Source organism: Arachis stenosperma, chromosome 9 (assembly GCF_014773155.1).
Source record: "Arachis stenosperma cultivar V10309 chromosome 9, arast.V10309.gnm1.PFL2, whole genome shotgun sequence".
NCBI classification, from domain to species: Eukaryota; Viridiplantae; Streptophyta; class Magnoliopsida; order Fabales; family Fabaceae; genus Arachis; species Arachis stenosperma.
The window spans coordinates 34,531,598-34,553,159 of NC_080385.1; the positions used below are offsets into that span (position 1 = coordinate 34,531,598).

General features: G+C 30.0%; 1 protein-coding gene and 1 pseudogene across 3 annotated transcripts; both read right to left on the minus strand.

The window, feature by feature from the left end:
• Positions 1-2,761: 2,761 nt before the first annotated feature.
• Positions 2,762-7,945, minus strand: LOC130950700 (uncharacterized). 3 transcript variants are annotated; one of them, XM_057879259.1, is made up of 12 exons: positions 7,857-7,935; positions 7,661-7,760; positions 6,961-7,115; positions 6,695-6,819; positions 6,352-6,473; positions 6,166-6,248; positions 5,199-5,336; positions 4,934-5,065; positions 3,978-4,160; positions 3,726-3,820; positions 3,533-3,630; positions 2,762-3,178 (listed from the first exon to the last, which is right to left on the minus strand). In XM_057879259.1, the coding sequence occupies exons 1-12, from the start codon at positions 7,857-7,859 to the stop codon at positions 3,075-3,077; spliced, it is 1,338 nt and encodes a 445-aa protein (XP_057735242.1). In that variant the 5' UTR covers positions 7,860-7,935; the 3' UTR covers positions 2,762-3,074. The 3 variants fall into 3 exon arrangements, with proteins under 3 accessions (XP_057735242.1, XP_057735241.1, XP_057735243.1); XM_057879258.1 differs by having other exon boundaries at positions 2,763-3,178; positions 6,961-7,122; positions 7,665-7,760; XM_057879260.1 differs by having other exon boundaries at positions 2,764-3,178; positions 6,961-7,122; positions 7,857-7,945.
• A 3,336-nt stretch (positions 7,946-11,281) lies between these two features.
• On the minus strand, positions 11,282-11,929 carry LOC130949379 (uncharacterized; annotated as a pseudogene).
• Positions 11,930-21,562: the final 9,633 nt, after the last annotated feature.

Consider the following 21,562-nt stretch of genomic DNA (forward strand, 5'->3'; position numbering starts at 1 on the left):
CATATAGAAATAGATAAACAATTATGCAAACCAAAAATATGCATATTCAAAACAAATCATATAAATGCACATGAGACATGTCTGCTATATAGCCGATGATATCATCTGTCGATTATCTAACCAAATCCGATATGTTTGGTAGTAAATCCTGAACAGTCCCCTCAATGTGTATTCTCAAAAGCATATATAATTATTCAATCATTTATCACGTAGGCATGGTTAAAAAATCTAAATCTCAACTTGGAGAAGTGGGGGCGAGCCAGTGCATTTATCCAAGAAGACGCAGATAAATTGCATATATAATGTATTTTTTATGTATTTTTTCAAAAGAATATAATTTATAAAACTGAATGTTTGAATGTTTTAATCCAGTATAATATATAAGAAATTTAATGTATATGTGCAACATCAATAATTTTTTATTGTAAACAACATATATATATATATATATATATATATATATATATATATTTTGATTAAAAAAATAATAAAATTGAATATTTTCGATGACTAAATTATGGATGGCTCTTATACTATTTGTTAGAACAAGTTATTTTTATTAATCCAGATCATCCATATTAAATAACAAAAAATATATATCATAGTGCGGAAACATACCTGTATTCATAAAAGTGATTGAAGTGTTGTTTCAATCTTTATCAACCAAAACCTTCTGTATTTTTTATAGGGCTGAATTGTAACTATTTTGATGGAAAAAGGGTTGCGGAGGCTGCTTTAGTATATTGGAGACCGAAATCTTGAAGTCACTATTTATATTTGAGCATGTCACCTATTAAACCCTAGAGTTCAAATAAAAATAGTATCTAAAGCTCAAATAAACATAATATCTGATTTTATTTTCATTTAATTCCAAATCAAAAGTAATTATGATTTATTCAATTTAGCATTTATAACAATAAATAAGATCACTGTTATACAAGTTATTTAATTTGAAATAACATAATTTGCGATTGTAATTAATATATTTATTGTCCACAAACAAATTAAAAAATTAAATAACTTTTCAACCGCTAATGGATCTTTTTGTACCATTACTTCAAACTACGACGGCAAAGCTTCATAAGAAGCTTTCCAACCACCAAAAAGGTTCGTAACTGCCTTTCGCTTAGCAAGGCATATTTTGCAGTAACTTGTCATATAATTGAATTTTGACTGCATTTCAACAATTACAGATTTCACCTTCAAAGATGGATCATGTTCAACCAATGGCTTTATTACCTTTGCAATCATGTTTAAGTTTAGCTTGGAATGATCTTAAAAAATTTTAGTTTTAGTCACACATCATTGTATCGTCTTATAACCCAACAAAATTTTTTCTTAATAAGACTAGCCCTGATACTGATAAACCAATCGTAACTTGTTTCATAGTATACACACTTAGCATAAAATGTGGCTAGCTCAGATTCACACATCCAGTAATTTACACCCCTACGAATGGTGTAATCTTTAATTGTTGTAATAACAGACTCTCTAAAACTGAACTCCATACCGATAACAAATTCACCGTTTGTAACAATAACAGGATCTATACCAATAACAACAAAAAATAATTATTACTATTGCTCTGATTCAATAATAATAATAATAATAATAATAATAATAATAATAATAATAATAATAATAATAATAATAATAATAATAATAATAAGACTGCTTACTTGAATTGACATACTCAGAAAACTTGGGTGCATTCATAGCGTCTAACTCCAAAGCGTACATGAAAAAAGGCTCTCCAGATGAATGTTGGCTCGCTAGTGTATTTGCCACATCTGCAACGTCAGACTCAACTATTATATCATCTTCACCCACTTTTTCAGTTAGACCAATAATATAATAAGTGTCCTCAAATTCCTCTTCGGTTTCAGTGTTATAAACTGTCCAATCAATGTTATGCTATGGTAAATCATCCTCATTCTTCAAACTCAATATACAACTCGATAATGGACATTTGTCCCCGATTTTACTGGTAGATCAAAAACATCCCTTGCATATTTACTTCATCAACTACATACATTATTTAAAACTGAATAAAACCACCAAATACTAAAATAGGCTGTCTATAAAAAATATTTACGACTCTCTTTAATACTTGATTGACAAAATATACTCTTAAATTTTTCATATGTTATTGTAAAAAGAATAACAATACCATATAAATTTTCACATACAAAATTCGCACCCACAGTTGTTTGGAAAAAAATTAGACTATTATAATATATTTTTAAACTAATACCTATCTCCATTTTTATACTTACATTCTCAAAAAAATAAAATATCCTCACTCTCAATCAGCCTATCAAATCCACTCTCAATCAACCTATCAAATCCGACCCTCCTTTTATAATACTCTAGTTATATCTTTTAATTAAAAAATTACAATATACCCATATATATGCAATCTGTGCATTGTGACTTTAAAATTAAAATAATACATATGCACGTTAAAATAATACATACGCACCTCGCGTATTAACTTATATTTATAAAAGCAATCTGCCCCCAGCATATTGCTGCTAATGAATTAAAAGAAAAATCTACTCGCATTAACTTTAAAAATATTTAAAAAAGCAATCTGCCCTCAGCATATTGCTGCTAATGAATTAAAAGAAAAATATACTCTATCAATTCGCCCTTTACAAATTCTACTGCTCCAAAATTTTGCAAAACACCGTAGCTTTCAATATTAAAGCATTATACGAAATCTCCCAATATCTAAAAAATGAACGGCAATCATGTTCCTCCAATTTTTTAAATTAAAATTGAATTAATAAAGCTAGCACAATATGAACATGTAAGCTAAGTTTGTACGTAAGAACTAGCAACCAAAAGAGTCAAAAAGAAAAGGTTCAAAACATGTTACGCCCTCTTCTAAAGGAACTTAAAGCATGAATTTTCCTTGTTTCTTTTTTCTCCAAGTAATGGGTCAACATGAGGGAAAATAATGCTCAAAATTTCGATACGATTGTAATTTACACGAGTGAAGTGGCTGCAGAGAAGGGAACATTCATCAAGGACAAGCATTTAAATATAAAACTTGCAAAGATGTCATGTCACTACTGCCCAAGGCAGTATTTCGATCGCAGGTTGTCCAGAATCTCCGTAAACTCCATTGGCGTTGCCTCGCCACAGAACACTTCGTCCCAGATCTTGCGTAAGTCTGCCGAAAATGTAGCCATCCAAATTAAAAATCAGGTCAACAACTCTAATTATGGTGTTAACATTTTTACTAAGCAGCCACTCAGCAATTAACCAACAAGAATACTGATAGAAGCAGCAGCATTTTGACAAAATTACTAAGAAAAAGTTATATTTTCGTTTAAGACTGCGAATTACACAATGCTGGTTGATATCTTAAAGAAAATGGTCCGCAACATTCATGTCCATTCATCTACACTCAACCCTACCATTATATGTGTATTTTCTGAACTTTAAAAGTAAAAAAACTTTCAAGATATTTAAAAAAATAATTGTCAACGGAAATGCTTACAATCTTATAACTTACAAAACCTACCATCTTTATCTGTTGATGGAAGGCACATCACAATCATGTCAAATCTTGGTACCTTGGTCAAATGCTCCATATAACTGACAGCTAGATCCATTTGTTCACTGGCAAAATAGAAATGAAAATAAAAAATAAAAATGCCATCATGTCTGGAACCTCAAGCAGTAGTCAATAAAATGGTCTAGGCACAGTAACTTACTTGAAAAAAGATGCCACACACTTGATGATGTCAATCAGCAAGGCAGTAGAGAGGGCATTTTTGAATATTTTTGGTAATTCATGAGGAGATATGGCCTACTTTGCGGAAACCAAATTAGTTTATTCAATAGGAAGCAGAACATTGAAGTCCAGAAATTCAACATACAAGGAGAAAATCTGTTTGCTGTGTCAACAGTTATATCCTTCAAATTGAAATATAATCAAATACGAAATGCACAAACAAGTTGAATACCTTTAACAGGCAAGTCTGCAAAGAACGATCACCTGAAAACCCTCTCCAGGAGACCTCAAACTGATAAGCTGTAGTTGGTGGTGTTATGTTCTTTGCAGCTTCAGCCGTAGCTAGAGAAGCTGCACGAGAAGCAAGTTGTTGAATAGATGTTTGCACGTGCTGCTTACTACCTTTCTGATTTCTCTGTAAAAATTGCAAGGCAGTAAAATCATGTAAAACTGAAACAGGAACATGAACTACTATAGCAATAAGCAAAATAAAAACTGCAAAATTATAATCGACATAATATAAATAAATAAATAAATACATGCAAAATATTCAAGGAGGTAAAACAAAAATAAAAGATCCTAATACGTTCTTTTGTTCCTAGTATTGAGTTTATAAAGTTAAGAAATACACAGGTGATTTAACAGACCCTGAAAAGAATATAATGTGATATTTTAATTTAGGTTTAACTACAATGTAGGTTTCCATAGCTTCACTCAATTTTCAATTAGAACACTATAGTTTGAAAGTAATCAAGTCCCTATATTGTACAAAAAATTTCAATTGAATGCATATTATTTAAATGTTTCTAATAAAGTCCATAAATTCACTCAACAAAAAGTATTCATAGGTCCTGTTATAAAAAATTGATATCAACTCCCCATAATGCAAGATAAATCCCTAATTTTTTTCTGAAAATTTTGGTATAATAAGGAGACTTAATTCGAAATGTTTAAATTATAAGGATTTGAATAAAAAATTATACATAGGACAAGTACTAGATTACAAATTTTTAATATGTAAGAATTTTATTAAAAGTTAGGTGAAACTATAAGAACCTATAGAGTAAAGTATACTTCAATTTGAATATGAATTAGCAAAGAACATCAAAAAACAACTTTAAAGTCACTAGAAAAATTTCCATGCAACTAGGTTACTTGTTACAATAAAGGCAGGATTTGATGATAAACCTTAACATGCTGGACATTGTTGCTTGAACTAGAACCATCTGCCTCTTGTCTTTGAGCCCTGCTTCTGATTTTATTACTATCTACCTCCTCCATTATGTATGACTCTTTAGCTGGAATTTGCTGCTCATTACCCTATCAAGCGTCAAAAGTAAAATATTAGCCTCAACCTTTTTACATGGAAAACACAGAACAAAGATATCTTCGTTTAGTCCAAATCCATAAACATAACAACAAACTTGATATTGGAATCTCTGCTTATCTGTACCTTAGCTGGCCCGGACTTTTGAGTAATATGTGAAATGGGATGGATGCTGCCTCCATTCTTTTTTGTGTCCAACTTCACTTCTTTTTGAGTGCCCTTTACAGTGCTTTTCAGAGCTCCAGATACTTTATCAAGCATTGCCTGGAAGTAGGAACATGGCTATTAAAAATTTGAATCACTGCAACAGAGATGCGAGAAAGAAAAAGCAGATACCAAATTATCTAGAAGACGTATTAATCAGCTGTTTGAATTAACCACGTGAACCACTAGCCAAAAGCCCAAAACAATAAAATTACATCTATTAAGAGAAAAGATAATTAGCCAACCCCACCTAGTGGAGGAAGGCTTTGTTGTTGTGGTGGTGTTAGGAAACATTGACCTCAACACTCAACAGTCCAGTTCTACTCACTCATTTATTTGCTTATTTATTCTCAATAAATCAAATATAGTGTGATAGATTAAATTAAGACAGCTACCATATTTTCTTCATTGTATATTTCTATTATATACCATAATACTGGAAAAACATAAGACTTTAAATTTTTTATTAAAATACCATTTTCCATAGATTTCTCAGTCATGTAAAACACTTCACCCAGTTTTCACATGGCAATGTTTTTTAATATAATTTTCCCTGAGGCCTTATGACCCTGGCAAAAATGCTACTCTCAAGTATTTGAGCTGGTTATTTGATCTAGAAAGTCTTGCTAACAATATGATTCATTTATCTGATCCTAATTGTATGAATTTTCAAGGCCTCATATTCCAAAACAACTTTGGGGGGAAAAGCATTTCATTCTATTTCTACATCTTTTGAGCTCTCTCATCCATCACTGTAGCAAGGTTTAAACCAAAAATTTCCTCACAACCCTATAAAACCCCTTATTGCCTAGCTATGGAAAAGAGAAACAATGTACTTAAAACTCATGTACAAGTCATAGAATAAAACTGGAACAACTGAGATGCTTACTTTGTCGTACAAAGACTTGGCATCAGCATGCTGTTTCTTAATTTCTTGATTGTTAGGTTCCAACCTTAAGGCAAACTCCGCATCTGCAATTGATACAAATCATACGGTCAACAAATTCAAGACTTGAAATAACAAGATGCTTTCATATTTGATTAAAACAGACCAAGTACATCAGTATTAACACACCCTCCATGGATTCTTTAAATTTCGCGAGTTCTTTTCTAGATGTTGCTCGGCGTGAGTATGCTTTTATGTAACGATCATCGAGATTTAAGGCCTCTGTACAGTCATCCTCAGCCTCTTGGAATCTACAAACAAAAACAAATAGGTGATGCATGTAACAAAATACCACTTCAGGAAAAGAAGTGCCCTACAATAGCTTTAGTATGGTGATAGACCAATTAACCCTTTATAGAATTTTTTTCCCCTTAAAAAAATGTTCTATTAAAAATTCCACCAACTTTAATTTTATATATATAATAATATATAAATTTATAAAGATAAAGAAAAGTGAGTTTATTGAGCTTGCCTTCTGAGCTTGATATAGGCCATTGCTCTATTTGCATATGCTACGGCTGTAGGCGAGAAGGCAATGCTTCTTGAATAGCAGTCTATAGCTTCCTTATATTTTTTCTGCTTGAAATACTCATTACCCTGGAAAATACAGATGAGGTTGCAGCAGCAGCATACAGGACAGAAAACTAAGATCAGTCCATCATATCCTAAAGTCCTAATTGATCAAGAAAATAAAACATGATGAAAATTTGGGAAAGCTACACATAGGATGCTTCCTACCAGATCTTTCTCGGACACGGCGTCAGGGATATCTTCGGAAACAAAACTACTAGTCACACGGCTAAATGGATCATTATACAGTCGAGAGTTACTTCTTGCATTATCAAAAGAAAGAGTATCGCGCCTTGAGGACCCCAATCCAGTATTTTGAGAAGCTGAATCCTTTATAAATTGCAGTCAAAATATTATACATCATAAATACATTTGTTCATCAATGTTCATACACATGCACATGAACATAAAAATAAAAACAAACACAATATAAGCAACAGAGAAATGAGAGAATAAGGTATAAACTCATTGCATGCAAAGAAACACTGAACTGTTTTCAGCTGGTTTCTTGAAATATTCTTCCATTCTCTCAATAAAATCGAAACCGTATATACTCCATGTCTACATTTCCTTTGTGCTGAAACTGTGGAGGGAAGAAAATCCCAACCTAAAAAACAAAAATACCCCTAAAAACAACTACATCGGTTCTTGATCCCCCCCCTCTTTTCCCCCGGGTTCATATTCCAGCCACATAATCTACACATTATATGAAAAAGATTGTGTTTGATACTGTAGTGTCTCCTAATCCTATGAACAGATACCCGATTACGCATAATCATGTAGATAAAATTAATTAGCTTCCACACTATGCAAAAAAAAATATGAAGTTTCTACTCAAAGTTCAATAATTATGCAAGTAGAAAATTACCAACATTTTCCTTTTGAGGGTTTTTGTTCGTGTGTGGAGCTTCTTCGTGTTTTCGAGAAAGTTCCCAATCCTGCAAGTCGTTTAGGAAACCCTTGAAATCCTGTTTACAGAAACAAACGACAACAAGAAAGCTCCGATTAAAAGCGTTTCAGTAAGTAAGTTCCCTAAATACCCAGCTAAGAGGAGGAAGTGTTACCATGATTCTGAGGTGCTCCCTTCTCTTCACTTCACTAACACTTCCTGTTTAGCTGAGAAGCATCCAATAAAAGTTGAGGAAGAAGGGGGGTATTTTTTTTTTTTTTTGAGGGTCAGACGGGGCACTTATTAGTTTATTAGAACAACAAATCTTTATGAAATTCGGCCTGTACATGAGCCCATCAACATATTTTCAAGAAGATATACTGTTTTTGTTTCCAAAAACGAACTTTGATTTTGCAATGGATAATGGAAAATGTTAATAGGTAGCAAAACCCAATAAAATAGCTACAGGCTTGTTTTTAGTTTTTGAACACTTAATTTATAGATGATACTTTTTTTTGTGGTTAAGCAATCCACTCGTCCATTTAAACAAGTGGGGAGTGGATCCTCTCCAGTGGAGAAAAAACTGGATGGTATCCAGTGGAAGATCTCACCTTTCATTGCATTCTTTCTCTCATTTATTTCTGGCCCCACTTGTAGAATTAAAGGTGGAAGATTACACTTTATTCTCTCCAGTGACAAAAAAAATGGAGAGGATCCATTTCCAAACAAGTGTCGAAGATTTAAATATTTGTTTACAAATGGATAGAGAACAGGTTAATATTTTATTTTTGTAAGTAAATTTGGATGAATGTGGAAGTATGTGAAGCTTGGATATTTTGAACTGTAAATTACAAAGAAGGTTAAAGTTGTTTGTCTTTCAACTAAGTCCAAATTAAGATAAATTTTTAGCACGGTAATAATTATTATATACACAATAGCTATTAACATAAACTAGCAAGAGGCCGGTGCATACGCGCAGGTGGATGATTAAGTTTGAGCAATTAATAACAAAGATATATGAGAAGAAAATATAAAAATTAGATAATGATATATTTGTCATCTACGCTTATGAAGCTAAGAAATATGATAAAAATGATGTAAAGAATAATTCTGAATCATGCATTAATTAAACATGGTTAATTAATATAAATACATGACAAGAAAAGAAAATTTGATTGTTGATGCAAAAGTGCACATTTTCCATTCTAAATTTGACAGTTGTGCTGCAATAAATGACATAAATACCAAGTAAGTTTGTAAATTAATAATGTGTACAACATATAGATAGAATGATAATGGTAAAATTTGGTAAAATTTTAGAAAGAAAATATTGAGACATAAATAAAGAAGAAATAGTTAAAGAAAGAATTCAAAAAAATTGAGAATATAATCCTTACCTATTGTGTGTGACACAATATACTAAAATCAAATATTTCTAAAAACTTTATGATAAACGACATTGTTGATTTCAGTGTAATTATTTAAATTGTCATGAGAAATAACAATCTTCAGTCTATATTTGTTAGTAACTTTTGAAACTGCAACATATAGTTGGCCAGGTTTAAATACTGGCTGTTTAAGGAGTAACCCAACATAATCCAATGATTGTCCTTGACTTTTATTTATAGTCGTGGCATATGAGAGCATCAAAGGAAATTGCCTTCATTGAAACTTAAATGGCAGTTTTGTATCCGAAAGAGTTAATGTCATCCTAGGTATAAAAACTTTTTCACCAATGTTAGATCCTGATAAGACTTCTGCTTCGATAACTTTATTGCCAAACCATGTGATAACTAATCTAGTACCATTACAAAGGCCTTCTGAATGATCAATATTTCTAATAAGCATGACAGGACAGCCTTACCTAAAGCAAAGCTCATGCTTTGGAAGTCCGGGAGATTTAATAGTTGCCGAAAATTCTGAAATGTGCATTGATAACCTATAGGGACCACACTTTATCCATCTTCTGAATGAGCAAGCTTTCCATCTCCTAAATCAAGGATCCACTGTGCAAATTCTTTTCATTCTCTGACACTTTCATCTTCTATTGAAGACCTTAATATCATATTCTGAGTTAAACTTAATAACTTGCATTCATGCCATAGATAAGAGGAATTAATCGATGCATTAACAATATCTTGTCTATATCCCTTTATTATCACTGGGATGATTTGCCTAAAATCACCACCAAAGATGACTATTTTTCCCCCAAATGACAACCGTAAAATTGAATGATTTGTATGCTGAAGCAAGTCTCTCATAGATCGATCTAGTGATTCAAAGTAAAATTTATTCGTCATTGGTGCTTCATCCCAAATAATAAGTTTGGTTGCCAAAATTAATTCAGTTTGTGGGCTTCGTTGTTTTATATTACAGGTGGAATATTCATCAGGAGTTAGGGGAATTGCAAACCTGGAATGAGCTGTTCTTCCTCTAGGTAGCAAGAGTGAAGCTATTCCACTTGAAGCAACTGTTAAGACAATTTGACCCTTTGATCTAAGAGCAGTTGAGATAGTATTCCAAAAGAAAGTCTTTTCTGTACTTCCGTACCCATATAAGAAGAAAACTTTACCGCAATCTGAATTGACAGCTTGAAGGATTTGGTCATATACATATTTTTGTTCTGTTGTCATTTGTGATAAAAATTACTTGTGTTGCTCAGCCAACATAACTCGATCATAACGGAGTTCATCCAATATTAATTTGTTTTGCAAAGAGCCATGTCTCATGCTGTGGATGTTATCCATGTTGGGAAATGGCATTGTTGCATATTCTCGAAGTGTTTTGCCATTGCTGTTAAGTATGTGTTCAATCTCTATTAGAGTAAGCTCTTATAATTCATCATCTGATAAAACCAAATCTGCAATTAAAATTGAAAATGAGTATTAGAAAATTCAGAATAAAAACACCTTAAGACATTTGATTGTACATTGTGACATTTATATTTGCTAAAAAGTTTCAACAATTTTGATATTAATATAAATATAATAAATGATATCATGTGGACATTTGATGAAGAAAGTTGCAGCAAAATAAATGTAGATATTAATGAATAAGTTCAAACTTGGTAAATTGAACATAGTTATATAGTTATGTAGTATCTCATCTGAAAGTAAAGTCCAACATTTCTGCCAAACTACTTTAGGTCGAGTCATTGAATTTGACCACAAAAGAGTTGCAAACAGCTTTTTCAAATAATATCCAAAACCCTAATGACTTGCTTCTTCAATAGCATCAATGTATTCTTGATCATCATCAAGTAACCCATGCGTGTAGCATGCATCTCTGAATGTAGGATAAACAAAACCATTGAAAGACTGAAGTTCTTCATAGCTTCTTAGCCCTTTAACAATGTTGAGTAACATTCTTAAATAGTATAATTCACCTGCAGATGGAGGGACAAAGAATAATCTACCAATAACAGTGTTTGTTTTCCTAGGCTCCCATATTCTAAGGCTGCGTTTCCAAACAAATTCAATCAGAAAATTGTTATAAGTTAATTGTCTAGCTGCCTCATACTCGGTGTTTGCTTGAAACCAAGCTATGAACATGGGTTCTTTAATTGTTGCTTTATCAACAGTTCTTTGCAAATTTTCTTTATCAACAGTTCTTTGAAGGTCTTCTATAGTGAATATCAAATGCAAATATTCTCCAAGCAGATTCACATGGAGAGATATACCGACAATCATAATACATTTTCACTTCATCTATGATTGAATTAGAATTGGGAAGCGTTGAAGTTGAATAAAAAGAAGCCATGACTCGATCACTTCCCTTGTTAACATACTTAAAAAGATACTTTATCAATCTTGATTGATTGCACCATTCAACATTGATATGGGCATCATACTTCATTAATAAGAACTTATTATGTGGCACAACATACCGATTATCTAAATGAATACCTGAAACCTCAATGGTATTACCGTCATTTCGACGTCTATAAAGTGGATATCTATTTTGATCGATGGTGGTAAACTCTACAAATTTTTTAGGAAAACGTCAGGTGCAAACACCATTCTCCATGCAAGGTGAATTTTCGTTTGCAATTCCACAGGGTCCATGCATCATAAAAGCCTTAACTGCCTGATAGTATTTTGGATCCAGATTCTGACCTGAAATTTCTGCTGAGATAATGTTGTCTACGTCGTCAGGACCAGGAAATTTATGCTCTCACGCAAGAAATAGTAGTATATGTGCATGCGGTAATCCACACTTCTGAAACTCAATAGTATATATAACTGCAATAATAGATATGCATTAAGTATGATTGTATTATAATTGATTGAAATAGTTAACATTTTCCCATTAAAAGCGCGGGTTTGGAGTATTACCTACTCTTGATGTACCAAAAATTCTATTCTTTTAGATATCTTTGATGAGTATGTTTTGCCTTGAATAATCTACAAACCAAGTTTGGTCTATCTTCAAGTTTTAAATTATTTTCCTTACAATAGCGCTTCATTCTTCCCAATTGGGGTTGCAGGTTACTGTTATAAATAAATCTGGATAACCAATTGACCTACAAATTGTCATTGCATCTTGGTAAATCATATATCGTGGTTCCCCTGTGAATGTTGCAGGTAAAACAATGCGCTTGCCTAGTGATGATGCCTCAGTTTAACCGTTCAAAATTACATCGTTAAGACCTTTATAGATTTCAGCTCTAAATTGTCTTTGCTTTGAGTATACATATTTATGTCTAGTCGCTTCAACCATTGCGAATGCATCAACTAAAAACTGTTGAAAAAGTCGTCGAGAATACTACAAAACACCTTCACGACTTGATCTATGCTGGATTCTAAATGCAAAAAATCCATCATGCTAATATAGGAGATTTCCTGTGTAGAATTTTTCAACAATTTGTTTAAAAGGATGTTTTCTCTCCAGCCATCTTCACCATAAGGAAATAGTAAAGGATATTGTAATCCTAAATATGATGGGTTGAGTTCTGAAATTCGTTGAAGTTGGCCAGATTTTGTTTCAACAAAGATTATATCACCTTCCATCTTTGCCCCCTTTTTTCCAATAAGCCGTAAACGAATATTAGTTTGTGGATTAGTTCTAATTACGTTTCGTACCATGTTGTCTAAATCTGACCATCTGATTTGTTTATCGCTGTCTTTCACAACTAAAGATAACACACCCAACTCCAATATCAATGGAAAACAGATTTCCATCACCAATATGAAAGTTAAAATATTGATTTTTAACTTATTGTAATACCTATAAAAGTCATGACAAAATGATAGACATGGAATAATTTTTTTTTGCAATATTTTTTATTGGTTTTGACTTTATTAGGTATTTTTACAATGTTTTTTATGAATTTTTTTTGCGGCTGATAAGTTTAACTATTCAAATAATACAATTTTAAAACCAACATGATATACCATCTAAAGAAATCATTTATGCAAATCATAATACCTATAGAAGTAGTGACAAAATAATAGACATGGAATGAATTTTTTTGTAATATTTTTTATTGGTTTTGGCTTTATTAGGTATTTTTACAATATTTTTTATGAATTTTTTTTGTAGCTGGTAAATTTAATTATTCAAGTAATACAATTTTAAGACTAACATGACATACCATCTAAAGAAATCATTTATGCAAATAAGTAAGATAAAAATAAGAATTTAAGAAGTAATTAACTTTCTAACCTGGTTGAAGCCCAGGTGTTCCATTATTGAATTCAAATGGTGGATCAAATGTGACATATGATACTTGTGTTCAATTTACTACAAAAGGCTTTTGTTTATTGATCAATTGAAGCTCTTTGTCATTGTTGGTCAGATTTTCTACAGTTGAATGGTTACAAAGAGATTCTTCTGAACCTTAAAAAAAATGAAATCCATCTTGAAATATTCATTTAGTATTGCAACTATGCAATTTCAAATTGTGGCTTCTAATTTACCTTGTATGATCAGATTAATATTCTGTTTATAGTTAGTAACACTTGGTTGAAATTCAAATTCTACTGTACCAAGTTTATAGCCAACCATGTTAGCTTGAGTCATGGTAATCATGGTCTGGTTAGCAGACAATTTTTTATCTGTAAAATCAAAATTCATTATAATGTCATAAAATCTATAGTAATCAATCTTTGGGGCTACACAAAATTAGCTAAAAAATTGTAATAATGTTCTGTTTATGATTATAGTTAAAAATTAGCTACACAAATTTGTGAATTTAGAGTCCACATGAATATCTTTATTTACCCTCGATTCCTTTGACTTTAAAATTTATATAGATGTCTTTTTTTTCCTACCTTCTTGCGTAGTGTGGAGTTTCAGTTTGTTTTACAGTTAGTCTTAGTTTTAGTCTTATTACAAGTGGTGTACGCACATCATATGGCAAATTAAATACCGAATAAAATTTAATGAATTTAAATATATTAATTATATGTATATATACTTGTATAGACACACAATTGAAGGAGATATATATGGATATATAATTTTATAGTTTCTACAATGAAGAATACTTTTACCTGACTGCACTTCAGACATAGCTTTTCTAATCATTGATGGATCTATTTTTTTATTTTTTTATGAGTATTTTGCTGTTGTATTCTCTAAGCAACTATAACATAGACTTTGTGTATTTGCTGTAAAAATAAAAAATATAATTATTGTACAATTAATAAAAAAAATTGGTTTGATAAAAAATTTGCTTAGTTTATGAATGATATAAATGTTTAAGAAGCATAAACTGTGGTAGATATGAAGTGTTACCCATATTGTGTTACTGGATAAGTTTATTTTTTTTTTAACAACTAACCTAAGATGTCTGTCCTTTTGTGCTTTCTTCATAATTTCTAAACTCACTTCATGGAATCAAGTTTCAGTAAAAGAGCTGAAGTTAACAAATAAAAGTTAATAAATAAAATGCATTAATTAACTCCACCCTAAATTAAAGAAAACTTCCATCTAAAATAATTGATTCTTAGGTTGTTAAAGCACACGACAAAAAAAGCAATCCTAATTATAATTCTACTTTTTTAAGTGAAGCATAAAATTTGTATCCAATGTAACATATAAGAGTTTTAAATGTAAAGGAGATGAGATGAGCAGTTTCAATTACTTAAATTAGGACACGTTTTGTTAAATTTATTGCGAAGATTAAGCATGGAATACTTGATCTGTTTGCTGGCCACCTTATCAATTTGAAACTAAACACAACATAGCACTATCTTTTTGTATTTAAAAATAATGAAAGATTATGTTGATTTCTGAAAATCAGATGTGTCATTAGTGACTAATTTTAATAGTATAGTTCAGATTAATATCATTTGTCCTCTGTCCAATTGTCTTGCAATTTTCAACTCAAAAGCATTTGAGAGAAAGAGTATAGGATAAAAAAAAAAGAAAAAAAAGATAGATAAATTCTCAATAGACAAACTTAATGCCAGAGTTCCATGTCTCAGTCCTTCAAATTGTAAATAGTTATGCAGAAAATATAATTATAAATTATTGACATGTTGTTAATAAATCTTTCTTTCTCAAAGTTAAAATATTATCTCAACATAAAAAATACAAAATTGTTAATGGAAGCATTTTTTAGTAGCCTACATATATCATTGTTTAAAAAGTTTGATCCTTTTTACTTCATTGATATGGTAAAGGTGATGAAATTAATACTCAAATCAATGTTGGCTATTTTTTTTTCTGAGCTTACTCTTTGTTTAATTTCAGTGAATTACTTGTCTATGTATCCTAAATGTTAGTGTCATGGCCAGGTATTTTATTTTTCTAACCAAATTCTAACTTATACTCTGTACTCCAAAAATGAAACATAGTCCTGTTATTTATCTTCTATATCTGCTATTATAAAGTATAAATAATTGAGTACAAAATAATTTTTGCTTGAAGACTCAAAAGCTAAATTTCTGATATTTCTCATGTGTTATTTATAGTATTTATAAATAGGAGACAAACAATGAATTTTTGTTCAGATGCAACGGTAAGAATTGCTTATTTAATGTAATGATACATGTCGCCACCAGGCTCGGTATGTATACCTGTAGTTGGAGATTGCAAAATATTTATTCTATTGTAATCATTTGTAGTTTTTAAATGACTGAAGTGGATTTGGGTGTAACCTACAAACCAAGAAATACATCGTAATAAGAAATTAATTTATTTCAACAGTACATTAAATATGAACGGTCACAGATTTACCTTTCATGAACAGTGTAATATTTTTGAATGTTCTAAAAATTCTGCAGTATTGGTTTGATTATTGACAGAATGCTTCTTGTGAATAAAAACATGATGGTGAAATTTGAGAAAAAAAAATATCGTTGTCATATGTGAAGATGGAGATTTAATAAAATGATTGGATTTCTATTTGAGTGGAGTTACTTTATAATAGTTGGTGCCAGTGGTAGGATTTTAGTCATAAAGCAAGATATTAGTTGTAATACATATTTCTTATGGTACAAATATTTTTCTCCTAAACCTCAAATTTGGATCATTGTAATTGATATGAAAATCTATTGTACAATTTGAAAGACTTTTATGTATGAATAACATTATATATAAACATAAATTTTTGCCTGCATAACTGTTTACTATGATTGTATTTAAGTAATGAATTGTAATGTCTATAAATTGTTCATCATAACAATGAAGGCTACCCATGAATTATGTTGACAGCCAGAAAATGTTGAATGCAACTGGAACATGAATATTACCATTTTCTAACTCAATCAATGGTTGTTGATTCCTAAAAAAAAATTTTTCCATCCTTTCTATCGTTGAGGATTCTCCTCCCCTGGTTGGTGGTAAAATGGCAGGAAAATTTTCTATATGTGACATAAATTAAAAAATAAAAATACAAAGTATCAATAAAATTACTTACTTGAACGTGTGTTTTTAAAAAAATATTAAGGCAAGAAATAAGAAAGGTAGTATGAGGTGAAACCTTGTTGCAGAGCATAGTTTAATCTCCTCTTCTTTTGAGCTAGAATGTGATATCTATGTTATCTTGCTTGCTTCCTATCATCTGGTTCCATATTACAGAATTGATTTAGAACAAATATTTATACTAAAACAGATGTGTAATATTGCTACTAAGCTACTTCTTTCATGTATTTGTTTCTAAGCCACACTGTGAAGAAGGAAAGAATCAAACGTTTAGTTCTATTTAGACTAACAGCAACCAAGTCTATGAGTCAATAGAAAATTCACTCTCCACTTAAAATTAAGTAACTCAAATTTTAGATTTTATATTTTCTTGAAAAGAATAGTTAAAAAATACCAATATACTTGTAGATGTGTGACCCCAACACTGTATCAAAAGCAAATGAGTTACTGTAAGGTTAAATTACTAATTCATTTGGCAAAATTTCAAGTGAATTTTGTTTAACATATTTTATTGAAAAATGGAACAAATAGAATATGACTTTTTTACTTTGTTTATATTATTTGAAAAGAAAATTTTGGTGATGCATCAGTACGATATAGAGCCACTCAAATTACTAACATGATGGTTCCGTTACAAACTACAGCTTTATACCATGCGTAAAGTATCTTATTTATTAAGTGTAAATTTGGAAAAACAAAAATGAATGTCCTGTTTTTTACAAAAATTATTTCTTACTTACAAAAGATTAGTGAAATTAAAATGTTTTTACCAAGTTGCCCAGTTCCAATTTGATCAAATTTAAAAAAGAGTAGTGTCATTGAATTTTTTTGAAACTTATTCATGTTTGCGTGCAACTAACCAAGACAAAATAGGATTAATTAGCCTTACTGTACACATAATTTTATCTATATAATTACATATATTTCTTGCTACAACATAAAATAACAACAGACAGGATAAAACTATTTATAAGGCAACTAAACTGAAAAAATTTCTATGAAATATTCATGGATGAGCTTCACTTCAATAGTTTGAGACCAATGAACACATTGAACATGATGCTTCTCATATTGATTTGCAATATGGAATCTTGATAAAACAATTTTCTTCAAATCAATCCCAGTTTGTTTGGTATCATCAGCTAAACTTATAAGATTATTATCAATAAATAACTTGGGATTATCATATATACTCAACCCCTTCAACTTCAAAGTTGATTTCCATTTAAAGCACTCATCCTTTGTATTTATAATGCTCCATATGCACATAGTATAATTATTTTCATCTTTTGGGTGAGATAAAAAGAAAACAAACCGTTGATATCTTAGTAGAAATTGATTTTTTTTATTTATATTTGTCACGTATGGGAAGGATGTAGAAAGTTTTTTTGTTGATAGAATAAATTAATATAGAATCTGGAAACTGATAATCATCACCAGTGAAATGAATCCAAAATATTTGACCATTTTCAGCAATATAATCAGGCCCTACCTTTTCTCTTATACCTTCACATGCACTTATTTTTGTTCATTGTTGATCTTCAGAGGAATAAACACTACGAAATATGAAATCTTCCTGCAAATTCCTTTTGAAGGTGTGAAGTATGCAATAATGCATGCTTTTTGGAAAGTAAACAAAAGCAAAAGCTGAAAAAAAAAAACTTGAACTCCAAGAATTTTGGTGGAGGAATTTGTCTCTTTGATCCAGTAAATGCATTCCAAACTATTATCTTTATTTCATGTTGCAACATATTATAAGAAAGACATATATTGCCATTCTCTATGCCTATTACCATCAGTTTGTCAGCATCACCCAACTCTGCTAGCAATGAAAAAAAAACAGTCGATTACCTTGTTTTAGATCGAAGCAATTTTTTTCCTCTCCGGGTTGGAAAGAAAACATGAATTAGAATGGAAGGATGAGCCTTTGAGAATAGTTGATAATACTTTGAGACAAACTCAAAAACTGATAGTGTTTTTTTCTAGTCATGTGACAACAATTTGCACCTACACACTGTAGCAGGGTCAGTTTTGTATAAAATATAGATGATTAAATCTTTAGGTAATGAAGGTATTGCAAGTTTGTGAGCTACATCATAGTTTTTCATATTACAAAGAGAATATCATAAGTTTTTTCTTCCAACTGTGGAAGAGCTGAGTTTATCGAAATAACTAAAAAGAGAGGGTTGAGGTCAATTGGAAGAAAACCACTGGAACGGCTGGGGTGGATGTAGCTTATTTTGGCCATATTTTATTATGTAAGTAAGTCATATGAAAACCGATATTAATAATATACCTGTTAGAAAATTATTTAAAAAAATTGCATTTAAAGATATCCAGTCGGTGAGGTGATTGTTCTCTGAGCAGATAAGGTCACCGTTTTGTGAAAATATGATGTCATGGGCTATATAGGTCTTAGTGGATAATACCCAATACAATCACTCATTAATTAGTCTAATTCAGTTTTGCAAAGAAAATAGAAAAAGATGAGAATTTAGTTACTTTATCTCTTTCCTTATAACTAAAATTTGTTTAGTTGTCCTGAACTAAGTCTTCTACTATTTCAAACTAAGTTAGTGGAAGTAGCTAATATTTAATATAATAACTAAAAGTATATATAAGGTAACTTCACAACTAAAAAATATTAAACATTTTAAATAAAGATTGACAATGGATTAAACAATAGTTATTTAGTAATATATTTAGTAATAATTTTATTTTTTGTATTGTTTTTATATAGTTTTTGTGTAAGTATTTTCGAAAATTTTTTTTGTTATCACACAGCAGATTAATTATCAGAGTATTGATCATATTTGTATATATCTTAATAGTGTACAATAAATATTTAGTAATAATTTTATTTTTTGTATTATTTTTATATAGTTTTGTGCAGGTATTTTCAAAATTTATGTTTGTTATCAAATAACAGATTAATTATCGGAAGATGCATGATATTTGTATATACCTTAATAGTGTATGATGTTTTCAGAGTTTTGAATTTTATTATTTGTAATTTTTTTTAAGTTAAATAAATTTTATATCTTATACTGTATTAAAGTTTGCTTTTGTTTAAATCACTTAAATCAATTTTTTATTATGATAGTAACGAAAGTTTTTATTAATTAAACTACACATATCATGACTTATTATGTTTTTTTTATCTTTTTTACTTCATTGGTATACCAAAAATTTTGAAGTTTATAATCTTATCAACCATTTGTATTTTATTTTAAAGTTGTTATTAGTTAATCACAATGCATTAACTCTGTTTCTATTTTAAATTGTAAGTTGTCATAGTTAGTTGATTTATTTTATTAACTAAGTACTACCTTAAATTGTGTTAAAAAAAAGTTTAAAATAGTGACGTTTCTTATTTTTCTACATTTGCTTTTATAAAGCATTAAAAACTAAGTACAAATTAATTTTCCCTTGAAAAGGAGAATTATTAACTTCCTAATAATTTTTATGTATAGTTTATAATATTTTAAAAAGAGTTGATTAATTAATACTTGATTTATATGAAAAGAGAATAATTTTTTCTGATATCCTACCAAGCCTTATTTATCTTGAATTTAGTTAAACTCTTCTTTTATTACAATGGTAAAAAAAATTTTCATAAAACTTTGATGATTACCAAAGATGTTGAAATTAATATTTTATACTAAAAAATTTTTAACATGTACCTTGTTTTCTATACTTGGTCATATAAAACATATAAATAGTTGATGAGTACAAAATAAATTTTACCTTACAAAGAGAATTATTAAATTTCTTGTAATTTTCATGTATTATTTATAATATTTTTGAAAAAGTTCATTAAGTAATATTGAATTTAAAAATAAAAAAAGATATTTGGTTAGATTTCTAATATTTAGTATAAAAAGGTTTAGTTTCATAAAGAATTTGGTAAAAAAATCTTAAATTGTTAAAATAAAGATTTATAACACTCATGGCACTTATAGCTTGCTAGTACGCAACTTAATTGAACAATAAATATTTAGTAGCCGTTTTATTTTTATTGTATAATCTTTATTAATTTTTTTCATGCATGTGTTTTTAAATTATTAATTTCATAATAATAATTTCATAATCTTTATTAATTTTTTACTCTTTATAGTAGTTTAGAACGTCAATTTCGTAATAATATTTCATTTGTATAATGATAATTCCATGCATAATATTTCTTATCTCATTCCCTTAATTTGTTAAGTTCGATGAATAGAAATAAAATTTTTGTTTATAAGATTATATAATCCTTGCTTCTTTCTTAATGCCACAATATTTATTATAAATTTGGCTTATTTCTGGTAGGTAACTCCTTTTTTCTCAATTGAAAGTTTGAAAAATAATATTATCAATTGTTATGAAAGCTTTGAATTCAGTTAACTCACATGTTGATCACTTAATTGTGTTGACAAACATTACACAATGACTATACGAACATGCTTACTTAAGAGCAAAAGCATAAACATAAAATACATAAGTAGAAATGTCTAAAAACATCTCACACAAACAACATGAAATAGCAACTGTAAAATTCGGTTAATTAATGACTAATTAACCCATAAATTAAAATATATTCTAGAGAAAATTAAAACGAGAATTTTTTACACCAATTTTAAAAAAATTGGCCCAAAATTGAGTCGAACGGACTAAATCGGACCAACCGGACTCATGTTGGGCCCAAGGCCCAGCCAAGCCTCATTAATTTAGAGAGCTCAGCACTCTTTCTCCCCCTCAAATAACACACACATGCTGGAAAGGGAAGGGAAAACTCAAAACCTTGCCCTCATTCACTTCAATCTTCCTTTGATCATAACTTTTGATCCGGAGTTCCGATTGATGCACCGTTTGTGGCCACGCGACCACTGAGTCGAGCTCTACAAAACTCATAACTTTGTTCTTGAGGTAAGCAACTATTTCTTCTTCAAATTTCCAGCCCTTAATTTCGAAAATTTTGGGTGAAAGGTGTTGAGATTTTGAATTTTTGATGTTATATGATCCAATTAG